The 12,437-nt window shown below is 38.1% G+C and overlaps 1 protein-coding gene and 2 long non-coding RNA genes across 4 annotated transcripts; 1 reads left to right on the top strand and 2 right to left on the bottom strand.

Moving 5' to 3' along the window:
• Window positions 1-1,236: 1,236 nt before the first annotated feature.
• LOC129777380 (uncharacterized) lies at window positions 1,237-2,598 on the bottom strand. Its single transcript, XR_008743238.1, has 3 exons — window positions 2,204-2,598; window positions 1,699-2,146; window positions 1,237-1,636 (listed from the first exon to the last, which is right to left on the bottom strand). It is a non-coding gene; the product is annotated as an uncharacterized LOC129777380 (long non-coding RNA).
• Window positions 2,599-3,651: 1,053 nt separating this feature from the next.
• Window positions 3,652-4,210, top strand: LOC129777379 (uncharacterized). Of its 2 annotated transcripts, none has more exons than XR_008743236.1 (3): window positions 3,652-3,942; window positions 4,012-4,101; window positions 4,162-4,210. It is a non-coding gene; the product is annotated as an uncharacterized LOC129777379 (long non-coding RNA). The 2 variants fall into 2 exon arrangements; XR_008743237.1 differs by having other exon boundaries at window positions 4,005-4,101; window positions 4,162-4,202.
• Window positions 4,211-4,397: 187 nt separating this feature from the next.
• LOC129777378 (dihydrofolate reductase) lies at window positions 4,398-5,314 on the bottom strand. The gene is made up of 2 exons (XM_055783620.1): window positions 5,067-5,314; window positions 4,398-5,010 (listed from the first exon to the last, which is right to left on the bottom strand). The coding sequence occupies exons 1-2, from the start codon at window positions 5,144-5,146 to the stop codon at window positions 4,536-4,538; spliced, it is 555 nt and encodes a 184-aa protein (XP_055639595.1). The 5' UTR covers window positions 5,147-5,314; the 3' UTR covers window positions 4,398-4,535.
• Between the last annotated feature and the right edge of the window lie 7,123 nt (window positions 5,315-12,437).

Here is a 12,437-nt window from a genome sequence, read left to right as displayed (position 1 = left end):
ACCATTTCTTTCTTTGTATAATAACTATGGATAACAACTATTACAACCATCCTCCTCATGGGATTTGGACTCTCTGTTCTGTAGAGATGTGCCATCCGCTCATGAGCTGTTCCGAAGAATCGACTCTTTGAAGTGAGTTGACGCGGAACAGCTCGCAAAAAAAAATCAAACAGCTCTTCAGCTCACTTTGATGATGATGAAGGAGAGAAAAGAGCTGTAGAATTGAAGAGAGTGTGTGAGCTGTAAGATTCAAATGAACTGACCGTCTCTCGCTCTTCGTGTTAACACATCAGTTTAGTTTCATTTGTCCCTCGTCTTTTCAACTGTTATATTCGCGTTGACGGCATTGAGCTTTGTTTACCAGTTTAGGGGGCGCCAAAAATAATAATTGGCTCTCAGGCAGAATGAACACGTTTTTAAAATTCAAATTATTAATGAAAATTAACTTCTGTGTATCAAATGAGTATTCTATTTCAATGAAAAACACTTTGTTTGCAGGCGGTGCAAAAATCTCATAAGTTTTTTTTTTTTGAAGAAAACTTTCTATTGTAATGTAAAGCCTCAGTAAAAATGTCGGAAATGTTGTACTCGCCGAGTCTGTTGTAAATAATAGTCTGGAATACGTGTTTCAAGTAATTAATAATATGGTGTGAAAAATTTCATTTGAATTTTAACATTTTCAAACTGGCTTCGTGGCTATCGAGTTTGGGACCCAAATTGAAAGTCGGCACTGACAACTGAGCTGAAGAGCTGTTCATAAAGAACAGCTCATTTAGATGAGCTGATATGATCAGAGCTGTTCATCATGATGAGCTGATTTGCACACCTCTACTGTTCTGGTTCTCAATAGTTTCAGGTTCTTTTTCGCATCGTGCATACTATAGAGATCCTTCATTCGCAGGCTTAGTTCTTGATCTTGAACTTCGGAATTAATGACCGAATGGAATTTAAAATGCGGTAAAATATATTGACATCTATACTTTGGAATCAAGGTGTGTATATCTATGTATAACAGGTGAAGCATCATCGTCACTTCAATAGAAAGGGGACTGCGGTTTGTGGAGCGGGGGTTGTTTGTTCTGTTATTGTTAGGATACGCCATATTTGCATTTTCTCATGCGAGTGGATGAGAATGAAATTCTATAAAATCATCCCTTTTTTCACATAAATTCGAAAAGACGTACTCATTCTGTTCACTTTACTACTATCGGAACAAGCAAGAAAGTTTATTGTGGGCATTATTTTACATATTTACATTATTTTATTTACCGTGCTTATAGTGGTTCCTGCATTAATAACTACGGGTAGATTATCGTGAGATAGTCCAGAGTTCATATTGGTAAACTTGTTCAAGATTGATATCTTGAAATTAGGTTGCACAATCTAGCATCTAGCATTTGCTATTGTAATATCCGCCAACGGCCCAAAAACGTTTATATTCGATATAAATTCAATAGTTGGGGTTGGTCGGAATAATACCGGTCGACTCACGTCACACTAGTACACTAGTATCATTTCCATCAAGTTTGAAATACAATACCTCAATAACTTAAAATTTTGCTGGAGATACATCATGTCTGCATTCATTCGAATGAGATATAAAGCGTATTCTATTAGACATGACATCTATAATAAACTGAAAATGAAGAGTGTTATTAAAAACTATACCGCAACAGTACCTATAAAGAGAGTGCATACCATTTTTCAGAATCACAAATAGACGATTGCCTCATCTAAACTCTGCACAGCCTAATATTTTAGCATAGTCTTAAAAAACATTGGTGATTGTACTCCACGTAAAACATTTCTCAAACAAAATTATTCGTCTGGGATCCAAGCGCATAAACTTTGTCATGTCAATTATAGTTTCGTGCAAAGGGTGCATTATTTTTCATTTCATTTTTAATAAAACCGTTTGAATAGATATCTAGGAGAGAAAAAAAACGATATATTATATTCACAAAACGTACCGAAGTTATTTTTTGTTTAGTAAGAGTATCGTAATAGTTGCAGTATTTGACGAGCGTTCTTGGCTTTTTTGACTAAGGCCACTCTTGGCATGAACCTCACTCTGCCAATGTCTTTGTGAAAAATATTCAGTAGGTGGTTTGACAGGAATCGACCTTTTTCTTCTATCAAAAACGATCTGGAATGAACAAAATAATTAGAGATCATGGATGTTTTTATTAAGTAATACTTCCACAGCAGTCTTGTTTTTTTCTCTAATACATCTATCCATATCTTCTATTTGTCATTTTGCCCACGCGTAGCTAGCGGCTCCGATGCAGCCGATGAGAAATTCAATGATACCAAACATATGAGGTATCGTTCGAATAGGCGTCGTAGCAGATTGCAGAGAGCCGCCGGCAGGGCTCTGATGATTTTCTTGTTCTTCCGACTGGCAACAACTCTCGTCGTTTGCAGTTGTTGCTGACTACCAGATCCACTGGGCTGAGTCAAAATAGTTACTTGATTGCCTGCTTGATCTAATCATCGCTATCCGCGCTTGTTCGACACTTTTATATCACTTCCTTCATACAATTTTAAGCGTTAAATAGAGATTTTCACCAGAGCTGTTTGTAAACAATACCGACAGCAATTCCAATATGGCTGAAAGTACATTTCACAAGATTGCTTCACCAGGTGTATATATATTTATACGCACCTTGTTTGGAATTAATCAAGCTGACCTATTAAGCAAGGCGCCTAGAAGTATATACTAAGGTGGGCCAACTTGCTAAAACCACTCTTCAGTTATCTTGGAAGTCTACTGTGTTTTGTTTGTAAACAAAACACAATACGCTATTGCCAAAGCTCGCTGGTGATCAGTCTGTCTCTTTCACGCTACAAGCAAATAACTCCCCTTCTACTTTCTTCCGTGCTGTTTTCATATACCGCTCCCCTAACCAACTTAGTGTCGAAACGGCCTCACCTAGTACCATAGACCCGTCTTGCTATTAAGTGCGATTCACATAAAACATCCACGTTGCGTTACGTCAATTATTCTCTCATGGAATTCTAATCACGTCCCGTTACGTCAGTTATTCTACCATGCAATTCTTACGAAAACATCCACATACACCGGCAACGTAACGACCCGTCAGCATACGTTCAACGAAAACGACCGGCAGGATTTGTAGAAAAGAATAATTGACGGGGACAGACGGTTCGTTGGGTTTTTGTCGGGGCTTTGTGTATCGACTTTTGTTTTGATTTTGGTTGTATTTTTTATGCCAACAAATCTCTTAGTTCCAAATTTCGGAATCAAACTCAATCGCGACTAGCTGAGAAAAATAGTCTTTGTATTATTATTGTTGAACAAGGGTCGGGACTACGGAGTTAAGCATATAATTCAATGATTTTCATTGATTTTTTCTATATTTAGAACTGATTCTGGGCATTTCTAGGCATTCGATAGAGAGCATTGCAATCCTAAATTGTTGTAGGTGGCGACACCATGAATAACATTAAATAAATCTCCCGTTTGACATTTTACGTGACTTTGCTGGTGCAAGTATTCACTGCATGTGTGAATTGGTCGAGACGTGGACGGAACGTAGACGTTCTTTTCCGTAACGTTCTATGTGAATCGCACATCAGGCGGCGGTGACACTGGATGCAGAGAAGTGATCGTACGAATTGTATGCAATAGTGAAAGTAAACAACCATATTGAGTTGTATTGGTGTGGTTACATTGCTTCCCCCTTGCTTCGTTCGAATTCGTCTGTTTCTATCGAACAAAATTGTTTGTTTCTATTCGTACAATCAAATTTTCGTGCGTACTCCTATCCAAAGTAACCTTAGCCTTAATTTTAGATGAAAATCTGATACCGTAAAGAATTCTGTACTTTTTGTATACAGTGCGTTTTCAAACACATTAGAGCATGACACATGTCCGACGAGTTCGTATGTTATATAAAACGATTTTAAGATTGCACAAAGGTATCTAATTAATGTAGTATTTGAGCAAAATGAATCACTTTTATTTCAGGGTTACCTGAAAGTTTACAGGGCTTAGGCAGTCAATATGTAAAAGATGAGTTCCGAAGGCACAAAGTGTGTACACAGCATGAAGCAGCGCTTTTTATGGATGCATGGACGGTAATGTATAAATGCGTTCTGTGGAGCGATATGTAAATATTGTGTATTATATATATACAGGATTACGCCATTCAAATGGCGAATCAACTTAGTGTTAAAGGTAAACCGCATTCAGTCGAATCTTATGGAGAGCATTTGGATGTAAACCAATTGGGAAACTTCAAAGATGAACAGCTAGCGCAACTCTATGAACTTTTATTGGCGGCAAAAGGAACAATTGACCATACGAAAAATGGTTGAATTAGAAAATTACATGGAACACAACACATTTAATTCGTAATAAAAATTAGAATCAATTCGATAAAAATACTTGCATTATTATTGGATGCCATGCCATTTTGATAAACAACAAAACATAAGTATTATTTCATCCTTATATTAATTTCTGTTTTCAGTATGGTTCATCCGCGTATATAGGAATGTTCGAGTCACATTTAATTAATTTTTTCATACACCTTGTATCGGTATTGTATGCCATTTTCTTCTTGAAGTTCTTCCGGCACTTCGCTGTCCTTAACCGCTTTGAAATCCGTAGTAATTTCAGGAAAGAATGCATCGCATGTGAACGTTTTCATTACTTCCGTCAGGTAAATACGATGGCAACGAGGTGACTCCATTGCTTCCTTATAAACCACATTACCACCGACAATCCACACGTTTTCAATATCATCGGTAAATTTTGGATCATCAAGCTTTGCGAGAGCATCTTGCATACTCGTGCAAACCATAACTTCAGATGGATAGGAATTGGCATTAGGATCTCGGGTCAACACAATGTTTAATCTTCCAGGTAAAGGACGTTTCGATTCCGGAACACCGAAATACGTTTTCCGGCCCATTATCACAGCATTTCGTTTTGAAGGATTGTTCACCTTCTTAGTCATTGATGAAAAATATCGTAACTCATTTCTGAAATATAGAAAAGCCGGTTAAAGATAACAGAGTTGAGTAAACTGATAACTCACTTCAGTCTCCAGGGTAAATCTCCATTGATGCCTATTCCGCCGTTCTCACAAACAGCCACGATCAGATTTAGTTTCCTCATGCTTAACGTAAACGAATAACGTAAAATAATGCGAACTAACAACAAACAACTCTGCGCAAATTATCAATAACAGCAAAGCGTCATCATCGAAATTCAACGGAATTCGCGACATAGACAGGGGCAAGGCGCCTAGAAGTATATCCTAAGGTGAGGCCGTTTCGTCACTTAGTTGGTCAGGGAAGCGGTATATGAAAACAGTACGGAGGAAAGCAGAAGGGGAATTATTTGCTTGAAGCGTGAAAGAGACAGACTGATCAGCGAGCGAGCTTGGGCACAAGCGCATTGATTTTGATTTTGGGTAGCCTATATTCAATTGATGTCTAACCCCTGGACATAGAAGGTACGGTGTCGCCGTCTAGCGGATTTTAAGGATGTATGAGGAAAATGTGAACAAACCGTGAGTTTTTCACAGGGGTTAGACATGAATTGAATATAGACTACCCAAAATGAAAATCAATATGGCGTCATTTGTTTACCAACATATCATTTACGAGGATTGAAATCGTTGAAATCACTGAAATAGTAAAAATAAAGAAAAATGCGCATGAGCGATTTTCATATTTCACATGGAGGTGTTTACATTTAACATGGAGTTTAAAGTTAGCCACTATTCGACTATATAACCGGACCGAGCTGTAAACAACAGTAATTGAAAGAACCAAAATGTCAGTGAACCGCAGCAATATTGGGTACACTGGCAATATGAGGGATTTGACGTTTTAGTCATACCCCTGGTTTTTCAACTGTATTTTGAGTGCTATTTTTTCATCGAATTCTTTTGTAGTTTATAATGTAACGAATAGGTAGTGATAGAGTCGAGCTTAGTAGAGCAGTTTTTACTTTAGGAACCGTTTATTTATTTCGTTGACACACAATATAGAATCGAAAAAGAGTACGTTCATTGAGATCACCATGCTCAGAGGTAGTTGTAAATTTTCAAACATTGAATGAAAATTGTGTGGAGGGTGAGTGTGATCCTCCCATTACATTCAATGTATTTCGCTTGAAATGCGTTGCGTTGTCCCTTTCATACATACCGTACCTTTGCGACGCAGCCCTTCCAACCCTGCATCGCCCAACCTAATTACGCAGCACGAGATCTCACCCCCTTTCGGAATTCTGGCGGTGGTAAAGGTGAGACGTGTGCTCTGCGGATAAAAGGATAAAACATCTCCGAAATAGCTGGACTTTTGGTGGCTAAAATCACACATTGGCGATCCTGCCAGGAGATGGAATTTTCTGCAGTTCATCGCGGCTAATTAACCGTTGGCCGATTATTTTAGCGTGGTGTGGAGCGAAATCGCCTAAAAAAATTTGAAAAAACAAATAAGTTGAAGTGAGAAAAACATGGCTGTCGTCCCGGCTTATACCAGGGACAGACATACAGCTGTACTTGCGCTGTAAGAGTAGAGCGTTGTACAGGTACTATCGTACCATGACAGACATACTTTGGTTGTACATTGTACCGTATGTCAAACTGACAATCAGAAATTTTCCAATTTTCACCACATATTTCAATGAAAAAGGTTTTTATATAGTGTCTAAACTATCAAACACAACAAACAAGTTTCCAATCTGAGTTATTAACTCAAGAGAAAGTCAATGAAAAGAATATTTACCAAGTGTTTTGATTCAGTCCGTTCATGCTACCCACCACTAACCATTTGTGGCGCTGCGCACAGTACAACTGTAGCCATGTACAGCGGTAAAATAGGTCGGTACAGGTACAGCGATTGTACCGAGTTGCTTGCATGGTTCTAGCGCTGTACATGGTGACAGACATACAATTTTCGAAGTACAACGGTAGTACAGCTGTATGTCTGTTATAAGTATTAGTTATTGTGATTGTTGTAATATCGCCCGTAACTGGAAAGATGGTTTAACACAAGTGTTTTTTCTCACATTTCGTTTGTTTGTTAAATGAGAAAAAAATGTGTAGTGATGTACATTTTTTGTTTGAAATGTGTAGTGATGTACATTTTTTTTAAAATGGGTAGTGATGTACATTTTTTTTTGAAATGTGTAGTGATGCACATTGTTGATGGAAGGGATCGGAATCGTGGTAATTAAAAGCGGATCGCGACGACCGCGCTAATCAAAAGCGGATCGTGACGACCGCGCTAGGTGTAATTAAAAGCGGATCGCGACGACCGCGCTTGGTGCTATTAAAAGCGGATCGTGACGGCCGCGCTTGGTATTAATAAAAGCGGATCGCGACGACCGCGCTAGATGTAATTAAAAGCGGATCGTGACGACCGCGCTTGGTGTTATTAAAAGCGGATCGCGACGACCGCACTTATTGTTATTAAAAGCGGATCGTGACGACCGCGCCTATAGCGAATCGAGACGACCGCAGTATTTGTAACGGATCGAGACGACTGTGCTTTGAATATTTGTAGCGGATCGAGACGACCGTGCTTTGAGTGTTTTTAGTGGATCGAGACGACCGCGTTTTTATTCAATTAGCGAATAGAGGCGACTGCGATGCTTGGAACGAATGATAGCGAATTTCGACGACCACGTTTGATAGATGTGGTAATTATATACGATGGTTGATCGAGATTACCACGCGAAAAACGTAATGGATTTTGAAAATATTTTGAGAGAGCGAGTTTGAAGAACCAGTTTGACGAAAGATGCGGAGGAATAGATGAAGTTTTTCATTTTTGCGCAATCACCAGAGAACTGCATGATGCCAGTGAAAAAAAAGACATGATCACAGCGTTTCCAAATGGAATAAGCTACCGAGAGGAATTGAACGCAGCAGTTCATGTATATAACTCTGCTGCGCATTCCGTTAAAAGTATACGCCAGAGGAGATAACGGAAACTCAGATGAGGACTCCCTGATTTGCAGTGGAAAAACAGCTTTCGATGTTAACTTGCTTGACGCGAGGGATCGGAACTCAAAAACCGATGCAAAGGCTCGAAAAGACACAAGGTCGGGAGCTCGTCAATATCTTATTAAATTAGGTGAATCAGTCGTTGTTGAACGTCAAACTCGTGCAAAAGGGAAATCATGATTCCACCGTCGCAAGTATACCGCAACGGATAAACGGAATGACATGCTGGTTTCGAGCGATGAAAGCATGTGTCGCAGACAAATGAAGCATACAATGGGAGGTACTCCGAAGGAGCTATCTCTACAGAACATTAGGAAAGCAGAAGAAACGATCACACTGCTCTACAGCCACCCCAGTATGAAATTCACAGCCTATAGTTGTTGAACGCCCAAAACGAACGAAGAGAACACCTAAACTTTCGAAAAATTTCATAACAGTAGTTGAAAATGAAGCATTTTAAAATCTAGCATGTTTAAAGTATAAATTTGATCATGTATTCGACAACACAATGAACTATTTATCCCTGAGTTTCGTTTTTTTGGAAGAGGGGGATGTGTGGAGGGTGAGTGTGATCCTCCTATTACATCCAATGTATTTCGCTTGAAATACGTTGCGTTGTCCCTTTCATACATACCGTGCCTATGCGACGCAGCCCTTCCAACCCTGCATCGCCCAACCTAATTACGCAGCACGAGATCTCACCCCCTTTCGGAATTCTGGCGGCGGTAAAGGTAAGACGTGTGCTCTGTGGATAAAAGGATAAAACATCTCCGAAATAGCTGGACTTTTGGTGGCTAAAATCACACAAAAATCTTTTTCAAATGTTGTTCGCATGGTCAGGTTACATTATCCGGATCTGTATATAATCATCACTAAAAGAACTCCTACATCTTTTCACCAGATCTTTTGAAATGTAGACCTCAAAAATTGGACGAATTGCCCTAACAATAAGGAAATTGCTTTTGTTAGTGATACAGAAAAATATGATCATAACGCTGAACATAACTGTCGCTCAATAAGTGTAGTCGTTCCTGATTATAAACTGAAATATTGGCCAAGAATATTATAACCTTTCATTGAGAACGGTACCTCGAATAACTTCAACGGCTCAGGATGGAGATTGAGCCGTTGATAACCAACCGTGCCTGAAATCTTCATATCAGCGTGTTGTATATCCTTCCACCAAGTATGTAAAATTACCCTCGACAACCAAACGACTTCCTCCGGCAGTGAAATTAAAAATATCTGCCAGGCCAACAAATAAATTGCAGGTTGCGTTTTCTTCCAATAATGGCTCCTGAAAAAAAGGCAAAAAAAATCATTGCCAGACACTGTTTTCGTTCACGATTTTTTTACAACTTGTACAAAACTCGCTACACTTTTACTTAGAAAATTAATTTGATACTAATAATTTGATTTTCATTAATTATTTTGTCCCTGAAGATGTGTTTATTTTTCCCGCCGCAGAGAAAGCGTTATTTTCTACAGCAATAAAAAGATGTTTCTAATGTTGCTAATATATATATTTTAACCTAATTAGCTCTGCCAAACATTCTTTCATTTAACGCTTACCTATATCAAAATTAAACTCATTACTTTTGTTAAACTACTTGTTATGGGCACCTTACACGATCAACCGGATTGACAATAAGTGTCTTCAATATCGTGACAGCTAGGCTTTCAACATCTGATCTAACCTCAATCAATATTTTTCCACATTATACGGTCAATATCGCCCTCAACCCGAGACAACGAAAATATCCGCGATGGCTAGTGGCGACATTCGAGTTTGGGATCCAAACTATTCTCCATCAGATTAGAAGGCTAAAAGGCAATTTTCAATTGGTCAAATTTGAATGAAAATATCTACTTGGTATTATTTAATTAGTTGAAGCGCTTAGTCCTAACTCTAACTTAACCTATTTTCTATGAATTTTCAGATATTCCTACTAAAATTTATTATTATTATATAACGTCAGTTTCAGATACAATTTTTGTATGGGATTTTCTCACCACTTGTAGAAAAAAAGTGATTTGCATTCACATAGAATACTAATTTGATTTGGAAAAGTTAATTTTCATTCATAATTTACACTTTAAAACTCGTTTTTCCTTCTCAAAAACACATCATAATACTCGCTTCACAAATACAGACTGATCCTTTCAGTTTCAGGGATGCCAGATTATTTTAGATTGCGAAAATATATGCAAATTATATTATCTGTAAGCAAATGTTTTTATTCGATAAATAAGACTATGACAGTAGAACCCCGATTATCTGTATCTGTACCCCGATAATCTGTATCTGTATCTATTTCTGTATTGATAAAACATAGTTTCTATGTTTAAACATCATCCCGACTATTCGCGGATAATCGGGATTCTACTGTAACTTGAATTATCACGTGATGTTTTTTCACCTGTGATTTTCCCAGATCTTCTCATTCTCCAAATTTTATAGGGGAGTGCGAAGAAACACACAACTTAGACTAAAGCGGCTGCCCCGCTCGCTAGCGCAAAGAATGACCGAGTTCAATGTTAAAAAATTCCTAAGACGTTGTTAATTTTCATTCACTCTCTCTCACATTGTCTGTTTACTTTGAGGTTTTGATTTGTATCGCGAAAAGTACTGTACTTTGCTATTTTAGGTACAGTAATTTACATTTAATGCGACATTTTTCTAATTGGACAGACCTGTATGCGACACGTTTAGTTAGACATTTTTGTAAACATCGAGTTCGGGCCCAAATTATGGCCCCACATTGAAATTCGCCGCCAGACGTCGACGCTGTACCACTCTCATCTTCAATGTCCAATTACAGGTCAAATCGCCTCCAATGCGACACTGAGTGGTTCCTCGGCATGTCGCATTAAATGTAAATTACTGTATCAGTTTTCCAAACCAAAAGCTTTCATTTACGATTCCTACAATTTCAGGAGTTTATAAATTTTAATTGCAATCGCAAAAAAGACTAACAAACATTGAATGTCCGTTTGCAAATCTGGCAACTCAGTCTGGAAGTCCGTGAGGTAAAACGTCATCATCATGCATCCATATGAAATGTCACGATATTGATGCCCGAAAATCAGAAAATCCGGATTTCTGCGTTGTCGGCCATGTTCAGCTGTCATTATGCTCTCAAATGTCATCATATTGTCAATAAATTTGACCGTGTAAGGTCCACCACTTTTTGCTTTGCGTTTTGCGTTATGGGCACCTTACACGATCAAACTGATTGACAATAAGTGTCTTCAATATCGTGACAGCTAGGCTTTCGAAATCCGATCTAACCTCAATCAATATTTTGCCACCTTACACGGTCAATATCGCCCTCAACCCGAGACAACGAAAATATCCGCGATGGCTAGTGGCGACATTCGTGTTTGGGATCCAAACTATTCTCCATCAGATTAGAAGGCTAAAAGGCAATTTTCAATTGGTAAAATTTGAATGAAAATATCTACTTGGTATTATTTAATTAGTTGAAGCGCGTAGTCCTAACTCTAACTTAACCTATTTTCTATGAATTTTCAGATATTCCTACTAAAATTTATTATTATTATATAACGTCAGTTTCAGATACAATTTTTGTATGGGATTTTCTCACCACTTGCAGAAAAAAGGTGATTTGCATTCACATAGAATACTAAATTGATTTGGAAAAGTTAATTTTCATTAATAATTTACACTTTAAAACTCGTTTTTCCTTTTCAAAAACACATCATAACACTCGCTTCACAAATACAGACTGATCCTTTCAGTTTCAGGGATGCCAGATTATTTTAGATTGCGAAAATATAAAATATATTATCTGCAAGCAAATGTTTTTATTCGATAAATAAGACTATGACAGTAGAACCCTGATTATCTGTATCTGTATCTGTACCTCGATTATCTGTATCTGTATCTATTTCTGTATTGATAAAATATAGTTTCTATGTTTAAACATCATCCCGACTATTCGTGGATAATCGGGATTCTACTGTAACTTCAATTAACACGTGATTTTTTTTCACCTGTGATTTTCCCAGATCTTCTCATTCTCCAAATTTTATAGCGGAGTGTGAAGAAACACACAACTTAGACCCCGCTCGCTAGCGCAAAAAATGACATTCACTCTCTCACCATCACATTGTCAGTTTACTTTGAGGTTTCGATTTGTATCGCGAAAAGTACTGTATTTTGCTATTTTAGGTACACTAATTTACATTTAATGCGACATTTTTCTAATTGGGCAGACCTGTATGCGACACGTTTAGTTAGACATTTTTGTAAACATCGAGTTCGGGCCCAAATTATGGCCCCACATTGAAATTCGCCGCCAGACGTCGACGCTGTACCACTCTCATCTTCAATGTCCAATTACAGGTCAAATCGCCTCCAATGCGACACTGAGTGGTTCCTCGGCATGTCGCATTAAATGTAAATTACTGTATCAGTTTTCCAAA

Source organism: Toxorhynchites rutilus, chromosome 3, assembly GCF_029784135.1.
Source record: "Toxorhynchites rutilus septentrionalis strain SRP chromosome 3, ASM2978413v1, whole genome shotgun sequence".
NCBI lineage: Eukaryota > Metazoa > Arthropoda > Insecta > Diptera > Culicidae > Toxorhynchites > Toxorhynchites rutilus.
Note: the sequence above shows the minus strand (reverse complement) of the source record. Positions and strands in the feature narration are given on the sequence as shown.

Excerpts from the sequence above, each read along its gene's own strand:
- LOC129777378 (XM_055783620.1), bottom strand. The coding sequence starts at position 5,146 with ATGAGGAAACTAAATCTGATCGTGGCTGTTTGTGAGAACGGCGGAATA. Across the intron at positions 5,011-5,066 it reads GATTTACCCTGGAGACTGAA|AAATGAGTTACGATATTTTT; the intron begins GTGAGTTATCAG and ends TCTATATTTCAG.